Source organism: Neoarius graeffei, chromosome 6 (assembly GCF_027579695.1).
Source record: "Neoarius graeffei isolate fNeoGra1 chromosome 6, fNeoGra1.pri, whole genome shotgun sequence".
Lineage (NCBI taxonomy): Eukaryota > Metazoa > Chordata > Actinopteri > Siluriformes > Ariidae > Neoarius > Neoarius graeffei.
The window spans coordinates 12,983,536-13,002,064 of NC_083574.1; the positions used below are offsets into that span (position 1 = coordinate 12,983,536).

Sequence of the window (18,529 nt, forward strand, 5' to 3'; positions counted from 1 at the left end):
CATTAACATTAGCCAATGTGAGAAAGGCCTTCAGTTGCTTAGAAGTTACCCTGGGGTCTTTTGTGACCTCGCTGACTATTACACGCCTTGCTCTTGGAGTGATCTCTGTTGGTCGACCACTCCTGGGGAGGGTAACAATGGTCTTGAATTTCCTCCATTTGTACACAATCTGTCTGACTGTGGATTGGTGGAGTCCAAACTCTTTAGAGATGGTTTTGTAACCTTTTCCAGCCTGATGAGCATCAACAACGCTTTTTCTGAGGTCCTCAGAAATCTCCTTTGTTTGTGCCATGATACACTTCCACAAATGTGTGTTGTGAAGATCAGACTTTGATGGATCCCTGTTCTTTAAATAAAACAGGGTGCCCACTCACACCTGATTGTCATCCCATTGATTGAAAAAACCTGACTCTAATTCCACCTTCAAATTAACAGCTAATCCTAGAGGTTCACATACTTTTGCCACTCACAGATATGTAATATTGGATCATTTTCCTCAATAAATAAATGACCAAGTATAATATTTTTGTCTCATTTGTTTAACTGGGTTCTCTTTATCTACTTTTAGGACTTGTGTGAAAATCTGATGATGTTTTCGGTCATATTTATGCAGAAATATAGAAAATTCTAAAGGGTTCACAAACTTTCAAGCACCACTGTAGGAACTCCCATATGGCCTTTCATTTGGCACCATGACCTTTGACCTTGAAAGATCAAACTCAAAGTCACGGATTTTCATAGGGCTGTAACTTGAAAAGGTTGACGGATATTTACCATTATCAACTTATAGGAAGTGCCATATGGGCTTTCAGTCGCCGCCAGGACCTTTGACCCTGAATGACACTGAAATGTCAAACTCAAGGTCATGGATTTTCATAGGACTATAACCTGACAGCTGATGATTGAGAAATATTACCATTATCAACATATAGGTATAAAATAAGTGCTGCCGGGCGAGGTTTGTTTTGCCTGGCAACACTTGTTCTAAACCTTTTTACTAATCTTTACGGGCGGGCAATAATTTGAGGACACGGTGTATATATTCTGACAAATGGTATGCCATATGTACAGTACAATACATACACTGTGTGCACAATTATTAGGCAAGTGAGTACTCTGACCCTACCATTATTTCTATGCATGTTTTCCAACCGCAAGCTAGATACACTTGAATGCTAATTGGATTTAAGCATTCTCAGGTGGTATTTATTTGTGTAATGAGGGAGGGTGTGACCTAAAGTCATTAATACCCTATATTAAGGTGTGCATAATTATTAGGCAGCTTCTTTATCTCAGGCAAAATGGGCCAAAAAAGAGATTTAACAGACACTGAAAAGACAAAAATTATAAAATGCCTATCAGAGGGATGCAGCACTCTTGAAATAGCTAAGCTATAGAAATGTGAGCACAGAACAATCAAACGTTTTGTTGCAAATAGTCAACAGGGTCGCAAAAAATGTGTGGAGAAGAAAAGACACAAATTAACCGCAAAAGACTTGAGAAGGATTAAACATGAAGCTACCAGGAACCCATTATCCTCCAGTGCCACAATATTCTAGAACTGCAACCGACCTGGAGTGTCCAGAAGGACAAGGTGCTCAGAGACATGGCCAAGGTAAGGAAGGCTGAAACACGACCACCACTAAACAAGACTCACAAGTTGAAATGTCAAGATTGGGCCAAGAAATATCTGAAGACAGATTTTCCAAAGGTTTTTATGGACGGATGAAATGAGAGTGACTCTGGATAGACCAGATGGATGGGCCCATAGCTGGATAACTAATGGACACAGGGCACTTTGACTCAGACACCAGCAAGGTGGTGGAGGGGTAATGGCATGGGCTGCTATTATTAAGGATGAGCTAGTTTGACCATTTCAGGTTGAAGATGGACTTAACATCAACTTCCAAACCTACTGCCAGTTTCTAAAAGATACATTCTTCAAGCAGTGGTATGGGAAGAAGTCTGCATCATTCAAGAAGGCCATGATTGTTATGCACCATCACATGCACCCAAGTACTCCACTGCTTGGCGAGCCCGCAAAGGCCTTAAAGATGACAAAGTAATGACATGGCCCCCTTCCTCACCTGACTTAAACCCTATTGAGTACTTGTGGCCCCTTCTTAAGCATGAGATTTACAGCGAGGGAAGACAATACACCACTCTGAATAGCATTTGGGAGGCCGTGGTTGCTCCTGCACAAAAAGTTGATCGTCAACAAATCAAAAAACTAACAGACTGGATGGAAGGCTCATGGCAGTTATTGAAAAGAAGGGTGGCTATATTGGTCACTGAATATTTTTGAAATGCTAGAAGTGTTTATTTGTTAATTCTGAGTTGTTTATTTGTTACACTGAAAATTAAAATAAACAAGTGAGATGGGAAACTTTAAGCTTTTCATTTAGTTGCATAATAATTCTGCACACTAAATGTTGCCTAATAATTCTGCACACTTGTATATTCCCCTGAGAAGGCCTAAACTCCCCTTTCCTTTGTTAATCATTCTGGTTTTAGGTTTATTAACAATTTGGATTGACTGAGAGCACTGTATTTGTTCAACGATAAAATTAATCATCAGGAATACAACTTGCCTAATAATTGTGCACACAGTGTAGACGATTCTTATACACACCATTCAGATACGGTTTTCTTTATTTAACTGCCATTCTCTTTGTGTCTTGTTAGTGACACTGACGGTGCTTAAACAAACAGTCAGAAAACTTCACCTGGACTGATGGATGATGAGAAACTCACCAGGCTTGACCTCAGGTTCAGGCCACACCTTCTTTAAGATGTGCAACGTAGATCCAGATTTGATTCCGTAAGAATCTAATGTCAAGTCGTCTTTTAGCTTACACCCGCAGTGCACCAGCTCTTAAACAAATAGAAAAGAAAAGAAAAACAGAAGTACTCGGTTTGACAAGGTGCAGAGAGATACAGGACAAGACCACAGCTGATTTACGCCATGATGCTCCAGACAGAAACGACAATTTTGGTCATGTCGGTCACAAATTGTCTTCGAAATGTAAGAGAGCTCAAAAGTGAACAGAAAATTAGTTTGAAGGAACGCTTCGTTCAGTTTTTGTCCACTCACATCACCTCATTCTTTGAAACTTTACCGAAAAGGCATGAAGCTCTGCCTTTAATCACAAATTCATCAAACACATGAAAAGTTGTATTTTTAGAACTGTTCTTTCTCAAAATAAGTTTCCAGATGAGCCGTCTGGTATTTTCTTGATTAAAGTGAGACGGCCTTCGATTTCATAAAATCCGTGAAATTCGGTTCTCTCTGAAATGTGGTCATTGTGATACTAGTGCTGTCAAGCGATTAAAATATTTAATCGCGATTACGGTAATGTCGCGACTGTCATAGTTAACTCGCGATTAATCGCAATTTAATCGCACATTTTTGTCACATGAAAAACCATTGTAATTCTCTTATCAGCATAAAAAAGTGAATGGGCTTGCTCACCGTTCAAGCTACGGGGGTACTCGGGGGATCCGAGATCCCCTGAAACAGACATGAGATCCCTTGAAAACATGATTTGGGAAATGTTGGGGGGTCTCTAAAATATTGGCAAAATGATGTTTATTGACATAGCAATCGTGTGTAATGGGAAGCATTTGCATATCCGAAGTGAGCGCGCGATGGAGAGCCGCGCTCTGAGACAAGCGCAAGCACCCCAACCACCCCCAAAGGGAAAAAAAAGGGACCCCCCGAAAATATCGGCATAGTTCGAACACTGGTTGTACCAATGTTTTTTTTTTTTATTGCAGAGCATAACACGTCTTGTCACAGCCACTGCAAAGTCGGGCTGGAGCCGCCGATGGGAAAACGAAACCTAAGCCGAGCACCGTGGCTCTTCGGGGGAGGGCAGAGGACTCTGGCTGTGCGGGGCATGGCATTACAGTCTAGCTGCTATCGTTTTTCTAAGCAAAGTCTCTGTTCCAAGTTCCTGGCAGTTTCAAAAGCTTATGAAAAACCTACATCATGTCACAGAGCGTTAATCTCGCGATAAAAAAATTATCGCCGTTAAAATTGAGTCAAGTTAACGCGTTAATAACGCGACATTTTTGACAGCATTATGTGATACATGTTTATTTTTGTAATATCTCACAAAATATCAGGCCATTCTGTGGCTGGGAAGTTATTTAATTCGAGGGAAGCAAACAATGTGCATAAAATCGCTCGCTTTGCGCAGTCAAGCAGACAGAGGTAGTCTGTGTGCGTGCGCGCATGCGCAGGATTACCTTTGACCGTACACTGACTGTTACATCATTTTGTCGCTAAACGAACAGCTGATCACACCGAGGTGCTCGCTGACCGCTGATATTTATTAGTTTGGTCCTGCGTTTCCTTTCCTTTGTCTTTTCTTCTCGCTTTCTTTTCGTTACTGTAGTCGGTCTTTCACGTTTCATTCGCACACTCACGTCCTCCTGTTTCAAATTTGTATCCCGCAATGCCTCGCGCGAACGGGGAAAGCCTACCACGTGATGCATGATGTAGTATCTTGAATTGGGTCATGGTGAAGCAGGGAAAAAATAGCAGAGAATTTAGGGCCATGTGGCTTTAAATTCATTAATTGTTCCATTTAAAAAAATAAAATAAAATTGGAAGCCTGTGATTTGAGTTCAGGAGCTTTCGGTCCACGAAACAAAAATAATTGGGTGTCGGGGAAAATTCTTTTTACGACCTACACTTGAAAAATCTGAAAGGCGGTCTACCTTTAAACAATAATAGAATAGAGCTTCTCATGATATTCGAGTGAAAATGACCCTGTTCACTTGCAGTGCCAAGGCAAACCAAGACAAACCTATGAGCTCCGGATCTGGCAGCGAATCCGGTAACTGAGCTGAGACCAGCTGCTTTATGGTGGCCACCATGTAGCTTCCAGGTTCAACATCCTCCGGGAAAGGCAACACTGACTTCGGCCTGTCGTGAAGCTTCAGAGACAGATACCAAAATGGATTTTCCATGTCCTTGAGAAAATAAATACATTTAAAAGGTGCATTAGGTAAGATTAGTCATTTCCCCACAAAATTAGGGGCCAGATTTACAAAGCAGGGCAAATATAAAAAGTGCCTGTGGGAGTGGCCAGTTCTGCAGGTGATCTAACAATTTAACTCACCTGCAGTTATTTTAATAATGACCAACGCAACCAACCAAAACCAGCACAAATTAGTGAGGGTTGCAAACATGTGCATGACTCCTTCTAGGTTCCAGATCGTCTTTGATTTCTTCCATAAATTAAGAATAACGTGCCATGGCAATCGATATTTTCTGAGGTTTTCCTTTGGCATTCCAAATTAATTAACACGGATGGAGAATATTCTCTGCCTTCTACTACACACAATCTCGTCTCCGTGCTGGCGCCTCCTAGTGACAACCATGTCAAGCACAAAATGGGTTAAGATACCCTCTTAAGTGTTAAATAACAGCACAATTAGCAGTAAATTGACTGCTGGGAAACTTAGGCTACATCCACACGACAACGGCAACGAGATGTTATTTAAAAATATATCGCGTCCAAATGGGCAACGATTAGTAAAATATCAGGTCCATATGGCAACGCAACGCTTGCTGAAAACGATGCAATACACATGCCACACCTCTAGGGGCGCTGTAAGACGGTCCCTTCGGAGACACCAGAACAATAGAAGAAGTAAGGACGCATGCGCATAAACTATTATGCGCGAGACTTCATCTCATCTCATTATCTCTAGCCGCTTTATCCTGTTCTACAGGGTCGCGGGCAAGCTGGAGCCTATCCCAGCTGACTACGGGCGAAAGGCGGGGTACACCCTGGACAAGTCGCCAGGTCATCACAGGGCTGACACATAGACACAGACAACCATTCACACTCACATTCACACCTACGATCAATTTAGAGTCACCAGTTAACCTAACCTGCATGTCTTTTGGACTGTGGGGGGGAAACCGGAGCACCCGGAGGAAACCCACGCGGACACGGGGAGAACATGCAAACTCCACACAGAAAGGCCCTCGCTGGCCCCGGGGCTCGAACCCAGGACCTTCTTGCTGTGAGACGACAGCGCTAACCACTACACCACCGTGCCGCCCCGCGCGAGACTTCATATTAGCCACAAAGTCAGGAAAATCTGTTCGTAAAATTACATTATAATGACCAAATACAATGAAAAGTATTTTTCCAGTCTCACCTGTGAAAGGTAATCCCATATGATCTCGTTTGGACAGCAAACCTGTTGGTACAGTTAAACGCAGCTAATCTTTATTCTCCGCTTTGACCTATCCAATATGGCGACGAGGATGACGTATGATTCTACGCGGAAGGCGGCGTCTTTAATGGTCCGGAATAAATTGAATGCTACACGTTGATGGATTAATTTGCTCTTCTACGCCCTTTTTGAGGAATGTATTGTAGGACTTAAACCCACATCTGAAGAGGTGAGATCGCTCCTTTTTTTCCCTATTTTTGCTGGCGGGATTGACTCTGCCCTAAGGGCAGAGTCTCTCTCTCTCTCTCTCTCACTTTGCACCATTACACAATAAATATTCACAGTGAAAATATTTTGTAAGCGCGTTTCATGAACCAAGTTATAGGATTTGTTGACAACTCGCATCGAGTTCGTTACACTTCTACCCGGCGTGAAGCACTCACAGTCATGTGGTTGTGACGTCATCGTAAACAAATCCGTTCTACTCATCCAGACGACTTCGCAATGGCAACGTTGCCAGATCTTTCCACTCTGGAACCCGTTCTCAAAAAGATTGCGTTTTGGGCACCCAAAACGCCGGTGCCGTGTGGACGCCAGGCCTAAACGATAAGCAATTGTATCGGAGTCACCTGAATCCGTTGCCGTGTGGACAGGGCCTTAGTAAACCATGTTGCATCAAAGTCCTTCCCGCACCATTCATGGCACGTTTGGCGGCACGGATCTCTGTTTCGTAGCCCTCGGGCTCTCGTCTATATTACATAGCTAGCCCTCCACTATAACCCTAGTCATCTGTCTCTTTCTGTCAAGTTACATGTTGATCCTGAAACACCAGTGATGCTTTCTGCTCCTCGGACCTGCCTGGATCCATCCTGATGCCCTGCTTCTGGCTGGAGTCTCATCACGTCGCTCATGTCGAGGTGGAGTCTCTACCCCCACACTTGGAAGACGGCTCTGGAAACTTACAGTGGCATGCAAAAGTTTGGGCACCCTTGCTGAAAATGTCTGTTACTGTGAATAGTTAAGTGAGCAGAAGATGAACTGATCACCAAAAGGCATAAGGGTAAAGACGAGACATTTCTTTAATATTTTCCGCAAGATTACATTTTTATTTCCATCATTTCTTCTTGCTGCTCCCGATTAGGTGTCGCCACAGTGGATCTTTTGTCTCCATTGCTCCTTGTCTTCCGCATCCTTCTCTACCACACCTGCTACTTTCATGTCCTTTCTCACCACATCCATGTATCTCCTCTGGCTTTCCTCATTTTAGTTTGCCTGGCAGCTCCATCCTCAACATTCTCCTTCCCACATGCTCTGCATCTCTTCTCAGGATGTGCCCATACCATCTCAGTCTCATCTCTCTTAGCTTAATTCCCAAGCTCTCCACATGTGCTGTCCCTCTGATGTGCTCGTTCCTTATCCTGTCCAACCTCCCATCGCAAACCTTAACATCCTCAACTCCGCCACCTCCAACTTTGCCTCCTGTCTCTTCATTAAGGGTATGGTCTCCAATCCATACATCACAGCTGGTCTCACTACTGTCTTATACATCTTACCTTTCACTTTTGCTGGAACTTTCCTATTACAAATGACTCCCGAAATCCTTCTCAAACTGCTCCACCCTGCCTGCACTCTCTTTCTCACCTCACTATCGCAGCTCCCATTTTTGGCTTCTTTAACAACAAAGGACACTCATTTCAGGATTGCAACGTACGCATTTTAGCCAAAGAGGATTGTTGGTATGAGCGAGGAGTTAAAGAAGCCATTTTTGTCAACCTGGAATGGCCATCACTGAACAGAGGTGGCGGTCTAAGACATCATTTATCAGCCACCTAAAATGCGGTCCTTGGCACACTTCCCAGACAACTGAATGCACACCAAAACCCAGCTGTTTTTAGCGACTCATACCCCTTTTCCACCACATCAGTTCCAGGGCTGGTTCGGGGCCAGTGCTGGTTCACAACTCGTTCAACTTGCAAGCCAGCTGAAAACCAGTTTGCTTTTCCATAGCTCGAGGTGCTAAGGGGAGCCACGTCATTACGTCACTACGTTTGCATAAACCTTGGCGCGAATATCGAAGCAAAAACAACACTGAAGCAGCAGCAGCAACAACAATAATAATGGATGACTTCGCGTTTGTACAGCTGCTGCTTCTCGTCGCTTAAAAATGGCGACCTTTCGCGGTCTTGTTATTGTTGTTGGTCTTAACAACTCCGCCCCCCCGCTGACGTAAGCGGTTCTTTCCTCTGGCCCAGCAGAGAGTTGGTGCTAGCCTGGAACCGGTTTTTCTGGCCCCAGAGCCAGTTCTTTGTCAGTGGAAACAGAAAACCCGGTTCCAAACTAAGCACTGGCCCCGAACCAGCCCTGGAACTGCTTTGGTGGAAAAGGGGCAACAGTCAACCATAATAAGCTAATTAAGGTCTGGAACCTTGGTAAAAGTTACTTAAGGACTCAAATGTATTGGGGTGCCCAAACTTTCGCATGGTGTTCCTTTTCTTTTTTCACTCTCCAATTGTACAAAACAAAAATAATACACAAATCTTGCAGAAAACACTGAAATGTCTTGTCTTTAACTTTATGCCTTTTGGTGATCAGTTCATCTTCTGCTCACTTAACTATTCACAGTAACAGACATTTTCAGCAAGGGTGCCCAAACTTTTGCATGCCGCTGTACAGTTTTGCTACGACGGCTGAGGACAACGGACACAATAACTTTCGGACTGCGCTTGTCATGATGCACTCCATCAATAAGCGGTTTATAACTTCAACAAAAGACATATATGTTATTTACCAGCTGGGAGGTCCATATGGTGAAATACCATGAGGTCAGTATTCAAGGCCGAGGTCACGGTATTTCACCATACATACCGACCTTAAGCTGGTAAATAATATATTTATTTTTTTCTTTACCAAATTCTAACAGAAAACGAGAGCGCCCGAAAGGGAAAAAACGAGCCAAGCCGCCATTTTGAATCCTCATTCACGGCTGTAATGCGAATTGCTTCCTCCTCGGTATACAAGTGCACTTCCATGGCAGGAAAAAAAACTACATTTTGCCGCCTATGTAGTCCCCTATTTATACAAAATTGAGTCATTCAGGATTCAGCCATGTTTTTGCTCGGTGTTAGCAACAGTTAGAGGTTTTTAGCTTTCTCCTGAAATGTTTTCTTTTATTTCTTCTTCCTCAGGGTAGTAAAACTCACTTTCACTGTGAACACTGTCGTTATCGCCATTCATGCTGTAAAATTAATGCTATTTTGAATCATCATTCACGGCTGTAATGCAAATGGCTTCCTCCTCGGTATACAAGTGCACTTCCATAGCAGGAAAAAAACCTACATTTTGTCGCCTATGTAGTCCCCTATTTATACAAATAAGAGTCATTCAGGATTCAGCCGTGTTTTTGCTCAGTGTTAGCAAATTACATGTTTTTAGCTTTCTCCTGAAATGCATATATACATGTTATTTACCAGCTGGGAGGTCCGTATGGTGAAATACCGTGACCAAGGTCTTGAAAGTACTGAGTGAGGCCCTCTGGGCCGAGGTCAGAATTCAAGGCCGAGGTCACGGTATTTCACCATACAGATCGACCTTAAGCTGGCAAATAATATATTTATTTTTTTCTTTATCAAATTCTAACAGAAAACGAGAGCGCCTGAAAGGGAAAACCGAGCTGAGCTGCCATTTTGAATCCTCATTCACGGCTGTAATGCAAATTGCTTCCTCCTCGGTATACAAGTGCACATCCATGGCAGGAAAAAACTACATTTTGCCGCCTATGTAGTCCCCTATTTATGAGTCATTCTATAATTAGGGGTACATCTCAAGCCCATGTGCTGTATTTGTCAATTTCACTAACTATTAACTTCAGCCAATGATCTTTTGTACATTAGCACACATTTCTCTTTTATATAATACAACCCTGATTCCAAAAAAGTTGGGACAAAGTACAAATTGTAAATAAAAACGGAATGCAATAATTTACAAAATCTCAAAAAATGATATTGTATTCACAATAGAACATAGACAACATATCAAATGTCGAAAGTGAGATATTTTGAAATTTCATGCCAAATATTGGCTCATTTGAAATTTCATGACAGCAACACATCTCAAAAAAGTTGGGACAGGGGCAATAAGAGGCTGGAAAAGTTAAAGGTACAAAAAAGGAACAGCTGGAGGACCAAATTGCAACTCATTAGGTCAATTGGCAATAGGTCATTAACATGACTGGGTATAAAAAGAGCATCTTGGAGTGGCAGCGGCTCTCAGAAGTAAAGATGGGAAGAGGATCACCAATCCCCCTAATTCTGCACCGACAAATAGTGGAGCAATATCAGAAAGGAGTTCGACAGTGTAAAATTGCAAAGAGTTTGAACAGATCATCATCTACAGTGCATAATATCATCAAAAGATTCAGAGAATCTGGAAGAATCTCTGTGCGTAAGGGTCAAGGTCGGAAAACCATACTGGGTGCCCGTGATCTTCGGGCCCTTAGACGGCACTGCATCACATACAGGCATGCTTCTGTATTGGAAATCACAAAATGGGCTCAGGAATATTTCCAGAGAACATTATCTGTGAACACAATTCACCGTGCCATCTGCCGTTGCCAGCTAAAACTCTATAGTTCAAAGAAGAAGCCGTATCTAAACATGATCCAGAAGCGCAGACGTCTTCTCTGGGCTGAGGCTCATTTAAAATGGACTGTGGCAAAGTGGAAAACTGTTCTGTGGTCAGACGAATCAAAATGTGAAGTTCTTTATGGAAATCAGGGACGCCGTGTCATTCGGACTAAAGAGGAGAAGGACGACCCAAGTTGTTATCAGCGCTCAGTTCAGAAGCCTGCATCTCTGATGGTATGGGGTTGCATTAGTGCGTGTGGCATGGGCAGCTTACACATCTGGAAAGACACAATCAATGCTGAAAGGTATATCCAGGTTCTAGAGCAACATATGCTCCCATCCAGACGACATCTCTTTCAGGGAAGACCTTGCATTTTCCAACATGACAATGCCAAACCACATACTGCATCAATTACAGCATCATGGCTGCGTAGAAGAAGGGTCCGGGTACTGAACTGGCCAGCCTGCAGTCCAGATCTTTCACCCATAGAAAACATTTGGCGCATCATAAAACGGAAGATACGACAAAAAAGACCTAAGACAGTTGAGCAACTAGAATCCTACATTAGACAAGAATGGGTTAACATTCCTATCCCTAAACTTGAGCAACTTGTCTCCTCAGTCCCCAGACGTTTACAGACTGTTGTAAAGAGAAAAGGGGATGTCTCACAGTGGTAAACATGGCCTTGTCCCAACTTTTTTGAGATGTGTTGTTGTCATGAAATTTAAAATCACCTAATTTTTCTCTTTAAATGATACATTTTCTCAGTTTAAACATTTGATATGTCATCTATGTTCTATTCTGAATAAAATATGGAATTTTGAAACTTTCACATCATTGCATTCCGTTTTTATTTACAATTTGTACTTTGTCCCAACTTTTTTGGAATTGGGGTTGTACAAAAAGTCAACAAATTACATCATTTTACTCTGCAAAAATGCATACATAATACTGGAATTTGGTGTTTTTATGCTGTCCGATTTTCCAAATGTCAGGTTTGGTCTTCATATTTATATTTTAAAAAAAGGTTTTTGTTTAAAATTTTTACAAATATTTATTCATGGTAATTATTATAATATGACAAAAGTGTTTAAAAGCCTAAAATGCTTTATATTATAAATTAAATGAAGAATTTTGTGTGCGTCCGAGAAACTTATGTCAACTGTGTTACCCACTGAAAGCCCCCCCATAAATCGGCAAATGGTTTGGTCCTAAGTCATGTGACCAACATCATGTGATGTCATATCCTCTTTGGTGGGAAATTTGAAGACCGTGTGGTAAGTTTTGAGTTCACCTCTTCAATATTTTCATCAATGCTGTTGTATAGTCCTAGAGAGGGTTAATTGTCTGTCAACTGTGTCGTCAACATATTCATATAAACCTGATTTAGAAATTGTATTTACAAAGTATACAGCTAAAGATAATAAAAATATGAATTGATTAAGGTCTTGTAGTGAAAGCTCGGAGGTCTGCAGTTAGCACAACACTCTAAAAATGGCCGAAATGTCAACTGTGTTACCGTCAACTGTGTTACCCATCAGCTATGACACAGTTGAGGAGGAGTATGTTTTTGTCACTTAATCTTCATATTGACAGACAAACAAACAATGATTTAATATGTTCAATTTGTTAAATAAGCTACGTTTCTCTGAAATTGTGTCTAAATGTTGTTTTAACAGTTCACCTGAATTCATCAGCTTATTTGTAGTTAAATTTAAAACAATAAAAAGCTCTTTTTATCCTAAAAAGTGTCCTCTTGTTCTTCTGCCCTGTCAACTGTGTTACTCCCGTCAATTGTGTTACATTGCCTGTCAACTGTGTTGCAAGTGTTTTTTGTGCTATAAATCTCATGTCTTTGATGAACTGTAAAATAAAAGATTGGGGATTATCTCTGGATAGGGAAGTCTTGTATAAGGAGGGAGAACAACTCTAAATTCGACGTAACAAGGATTTATGTTGAAAAAAGTGTCATTCTGCATCACAGTGAACCATAAAATCCTATTTATGAAGCTCAAAATTCATATTTTCCATAACAGTTGTACAGATTAATTAAAAACATCTTGTTAATGGACTTAAGCACTTTCAAACAAATGTGTTTTCAAATGTGTAGTATTTTTATATATGTTTAAGATGACATAACATTTGTCCGTAACACGGTTGACAAAATAAACAATCAAATGTTCATTTTCATTAAAATATTTTAAAAGTAATTTAAGATTAAGCTTGGCAATTAATTTGTTTAGGAACTTGAGGGTATATACCATGGAAACATATAGGTTATTTATTGAAAAAGAATACTGATATTTTGAGATTTGGCTTTCCATGAAATGTACCCTTAATTATAGAATGACTCTTATACAAATAGGAGTCATTCAGGATTCAGCCATGCTTTTGCTCGACCAAAGTTCTACAGTATTATGACCTTTATATTGCATAAATAAAGCCATTTGGTGAAACTTTGAAGAAGAGATTGTCCTGGTTTAAAGTTTTTACCGAACGTAACATTATGTATTAGGATAACATGGTCCAAAATGGGCCTCATTAACTGATGAGATCAAACTGTTAGCAAGTTAGAGGTTTTTAGCTGCCTGAAATGGTTTCTTTAATTTTGTCTTCCTCAGGGTAGTAAAACTCACTTTCGCTGCGAACACTGTCATTATCGCTATCCATGCTGTAAAATTAATGCTATTCTCCTGAGAAATAATATATTTATTTTTTTCTTTACCAAATTCTAACAGAAAACGAGAGCGCCTGAAAGGGAACACCGAGCCGAGCCGCCATTTTGAATCCTTATTCACGGCTGTAAAGCTAGCCGCACACTACGCCGATTTTCAGCGTACCGAGCCAACTGAAGTCGCGAGTCAGGCGTAAAGACTAGTTTTCGATGATTTCATCTCACAGCCGATTTGAAAAACTAATCGGGAGCCAGACTGATCGGCTAGAGTTGCTAGCAATAGCCAATCATATCTTTCGCATAACAACACGTGACATCATTAAACACAATTTCTAGCGCGAGAAATACGTGTTGGTAGCACCTAATGCAGGTATATACTGTAATTCCAAAGACTGAAGCTTTATCCATAGACACAGTGGGCTGGAAAGCCACTCTGCTCAAGTTGTGTGGCTGAATTCCAAATCGCTTTAACTCCCCTATATAAGTGCACTATTTAAGGTTGGAAATAATAGCTCATGCAGCCTAGATAGTGCGCTACATATTCTGTGTTGTGTCATTTGTAATTCAGCCTGTAGCATCTTCAAGTGTTGGATTTAACAGTAACTATATCCAATAGCCAATCACAAAGCTATTAAGTTGTCACGTGATATTTAGCGGAATGTTTGTTATGATGCTTAGTTCGCATAATCTCGTTTGGTGTCGCTTCAATCGCGACTGCACTCGTGAACAGTCGTGAGTTAGTCGGGGATATGTGCGTGCCCTGTCGGGAGTCGGCTCTGAAATGGGTCGGTTCGGTACCGCGTGGATCGGCGTAGTGTGCGGCTAGCTTAATGCAAATAGCTTCCTCCTCAGTATACAAGTGCACTTCCATGGCAGGAAAAAAACTACATTTTGCCGTCTATGTAGTCCCCTATTTATACAAATAGGCGTCATTCAGGATTCAGCCATGTTTTTGTTCGGTGTTAGCAAATTACAGGTTTTTAGCTTTCTCCTGAAATGTTTTCTTTTATTTATTCCTCAGGGTACACTTAAAAAAAGTTACGCCAACTTACTGCACAAGATTTTTGAGTTTTGAAGAAAGTTGTGCCAACTTATACTTCTGGTCTCAGATAACTTAGCCTTCATATTCACACAAAGGTGTTAGTACGCCTGTCATTATAGTGCGGACTTTCCATAGCAGAGAAAATCGCTACGTTTCACTTTGTGTAACTGAACTTGTTTCATATCACTGGTCATATAAACCTATGTAAACAGGAACAACGCGGAAGAGTTTGGTTGCATCTGGGTCAGTCCATGAAATGATGTTACTTTTCATTGGTCCGGGTTTACATAATCATTTCATCTTTAATTTCCATGATTTAAAGAAATATTTAGCAGATTATCCATAAATATTGTTTGAAGAAATAAAATAAATAAAAAAATGAAGTTTTCTTTTGAAATAAAGAAATGTGAAACATTTTCTTCCCCTGTGACTGGACACGGATGACACGTTTTTTGTGACATGGAATATTTGCTGACTTTGAGCTTAAATAAACCTTCATTACTTTCTGAGAATTTCAATAAAATTAGTTTCATGGTACTTGCAATTTAGTTTTACACTCACATAATAAAGTTAAGAAGGTTCTATAAACTATTTAGCTTCGAATTCATCCACTAAAAATAGGTTGTGAACGTAACATTGTGATGTCCTACCGTGTTACGTTAGAAACCAGGCTTATAAAAAATGATAAAACGAGTTGAAATCATGATTGATGTTTTAATATAAAGAAGAATATACTATAAAACGATGTAGGTAGAAAGAAATTTAAACAAACGGCAATAAAAGAAATTATCGATGTTTTTTCTCACATCCTAACTTAGTGTCCACTCACTTCCTGGTTCGTTCACAACCTGCGAGACCCATTTACTCAATCTAGGTCAGCTGAACTGACGCGAGAGAACTTCTTGCGGGATCTCACACACCACAACACATGCTCTCGTCGCTATCAATGGCATCAAAATGGCGGCCAGCAAGAGCAAATCTATTCATAAAACCTATATTAACAAACATTTCTGGGACATTTTGAAAAGTTTGTGTCTTCGTTACACGCGCAACTTCGTGGGGTAGGGTGCAAGTTCTTGTTATTTTAAGAAATTAAGCTAGAGAAGTGCAGATATAAGTGTGACTAAGTAAAGTAATGAATTCAATAATCTCATTTACCCCATATAGGATGAAACTGTTTCCTGTTAATGACTTGTTATTGTTCAAATCTTAAAGAGATTTTATGAAGTTTGTGAAATACTGGTATTTCATATTTTCAGTGTTTATGATGTTGAACTAATATTTCTAATGAATTCTTATTCAGTGTTAATGTTTAAAGTAAGCATATAAAAGCAAAAAATTGATTTTATCAATATTTTTCCTTTATTTTTAAAAGCTTGTTCGTGTCCTTGTTACATTAGCAACCGGGTAAATATTTATGGATTTTATCATACATTGTAGAGCAGGAGTTATCTTAACAACTATGTTATATTTTCTTATATGTTCAATGCTTCATGGAAATAAAAGTTGTTTTCAGTTGTAAATTGTTTTAAGTGACTCCCTCTATGTCACATTTTGGTAACCCCATTTCATGGACTGACCCATCTAACTACAGCCCCAAAAAATACCATTGGCCATACTGAGCCTAGCTACATTGCTAACAGGAGTGACAGCGCGTCTGACTGCGTCTGACTGACTGGGAGGTCGCGCAAAGCTCGGAGAGGTACGGAGCAGCTCGTCTCAATTCAGATAAGAGCATATTTCATTATGGAAGTACGGTGGACTGTTCCTTTAATTTCAGTTTTACATGATAATAATTCAACTTGAAGGCCACTAATCTTTCATCCAAGTAAAAACTTCAAAATTTTAGTTCAATTTTCTTTTTATCCCACAATGAAACATAACAGTCCAGTTCAAATAGCATGTTTATTTTAACATGATGGTAGCAAAACTGCTATAAAACTGTAGTGCTTTTTTGTGAAGTCACACATTCACTTATTTTAAGCCTGAAGCTAATTTGACAAACGAAATGTGCAAACAATTCAGTACCAGCCAGTTAAAATGCTACAAATGGCATACAATGAACATAAAGAGTGAATCTATTAAAACACATACATATTCAAAAGGTTGGCAAACTGCACGTCATTTGCTACCATCATGTTTCCCTCTCGGGCGGCACGGTGGTGTAGTGGTTAGCACTGTCGCCTCACAGCAAGAAGGTCCTGGGTTCGAGCCCCGGGGCCGGCGAAGGCCTTTCTGTGTGGAGTTTGCATGTTCTCCCCGTGTCCGCGCGGGTTTCCTCCGGGTGCTCCGGTTTCCCCCACAGTCCAAAGACATGCAGGTTAGGTTAACTGGTGACTCTAAATTGAGCGTAGGTGTGAATGTGAGTGTGAATGGTTGTCTGTGTCTATGTGTCAGCCCTGTGATGACCTGGCAACTTGTCCAGGGTGTACCCCGCCTTTCGCCCGTAGTCAGCTGGGATAGGATCCAGCTTGCCTGCGACCCTGTAGAACAGGATAAAGCGGCTAGAGATAATGAGATGAGATGAGATGTTTCCCTCTCGCCAGAGGGCTGTACCGCAGGAGACAGACCCGCTCGCCAGCCAATCAGAGCACAGGATTTGGATTTAATTCATGTTAAAAGTAGAATGAATTTCCTGGTTCCGCAGTTATACTTAGTGGCTATACAGAACACTATTATAGAAGTGATTTATTTATAAATCACGCTCTCTGTTGTCACCCAGATGAGGATGGGTTCTATTTTGAGTCTGTTTTCTTCCTCATGTCATCTGAGAGAGTTTTTCTTGCCACTGTCGCCTCAGGCTTGCTCATCAGGGACAAATTAAGGATAAAATTAGCTTGATTTTCCGTGATCACTGAAAAAAAATTGCAGAAATCAAAGAAACGCTTGTCTGAAACGGAAAATGGGTTTTGGTCAGCATCTATTTTCCCAACCCGAGAAATTCAGTCCATGCAGTTATACAGCAAGGGTGTTTTGTTTGCAAAAAGAAATCAAATCTCGTTGGAAACCGGGTTGTCCACAAATTATCAACGTCCTACCATGCTGTAAATAACACAAGGGCTTATGATCAGAGAAAAAAAATAATAAAAACATCCAGGGATTATAAATGTAATCGAGTGCCATATCAGATTCTTTTCTCTGTAATTCAATCGAATCATGTCAGATCTAAATTAAATTCTACTGCTGCATAATATAATATTTATTCCACATCTCGTACATCAGTAAAGAAACTTACTTCCTGATCATCCAGCACGAGTGTAAACAAGATTTCTTCTTCTTCACAGTTTATCAGTTGTTCTCAGACTAACAAAAGCGTGCACTATCTCCCCCTGGTGGACTGAAGGGTGAAGCGCTATTAAAAGAAAGCCTTTAAAGTGCATATCCTGGACCATCTCATCTCATCTCATTATCTCTCGCTGCTTTATCCTGTTCTACAGGGTCGCAGGCAAGCTGGAGCCTATCCCAGCTGACTACGGGCGAAAGGCGGGGTACACCCTGGACAAGTCGCCAGGTCATCACAGGGCTGACACATAGACACAGACAACCATTCACACTCACATTCACACCTACGGTCAATTTAGAGTCACCAGTTAACCTAACCTGCATGTCTTTGGACTGTGGGGGAAACCGGAGCACCCGGAGGAAACCCACGCGGACACGGGGAGAACATGCAAACTCCACACAGAAAGGCCCTCGCTGGCCACGGGGCTCGAACCCGGACCTTCTTGCTGTGAGGCGACAGCGCTAACCACTACACCACCGTGCCGCCCATCCTGGACCATTTTAGTTTTTTTTTTTAAATATGAAAGTATGTCCCTTTACACACTCATCCAGAAGGGTAATTTTGCACAAGGCAATCTGTCTACAGCAGAAAAAAAATAAAATAACAAAATGCATCTGGAAAAATCCCAAGGAAGTCTCATCTCATCTCATTATCTTTCGCTGCTTTATCCTGTTCTACAGGGTCGCAGGCAAGCTGACTACAGGCAAAA

At 41.0% G+C, this 18,529-nt stretch overlaps 1 protein-coding gene across 1 annotated transcript in view; it reads right to left on the minus strand.

Moving 5' to 3' along the window:
- Positions 1-17,834, minus strand: part of ubl7b (ubiquitin-like 7b (bone marrow stromal cell-derived)) — a 49,187-nt gene extending 31,353 nt beyond the window's left edge. The window contains exons 1-3 of the mRNA XM_060923335.1: positions 17,773-17,834; positions 4,815-4,980; positions 2,755-2,874 (exon numbers count right to left, since the gene is read on the minus strand). Of these exons, the coding sequence (XP_060779318.1) occupies positions 2,755-2,874; positions 4,815-4,977 (283 nt within the window). The 5' untranslated portion in view covers positions 4,978-4,980; positions 17,773-17,834. The remainder of the gene's footprint in view (positions 1-2,754; positions 2,875-4,814; positions 4,981-17,772) is intronic.
- Between the last annotated feature and the right edge of the window lie 695 nt (positions 17,835-18,529).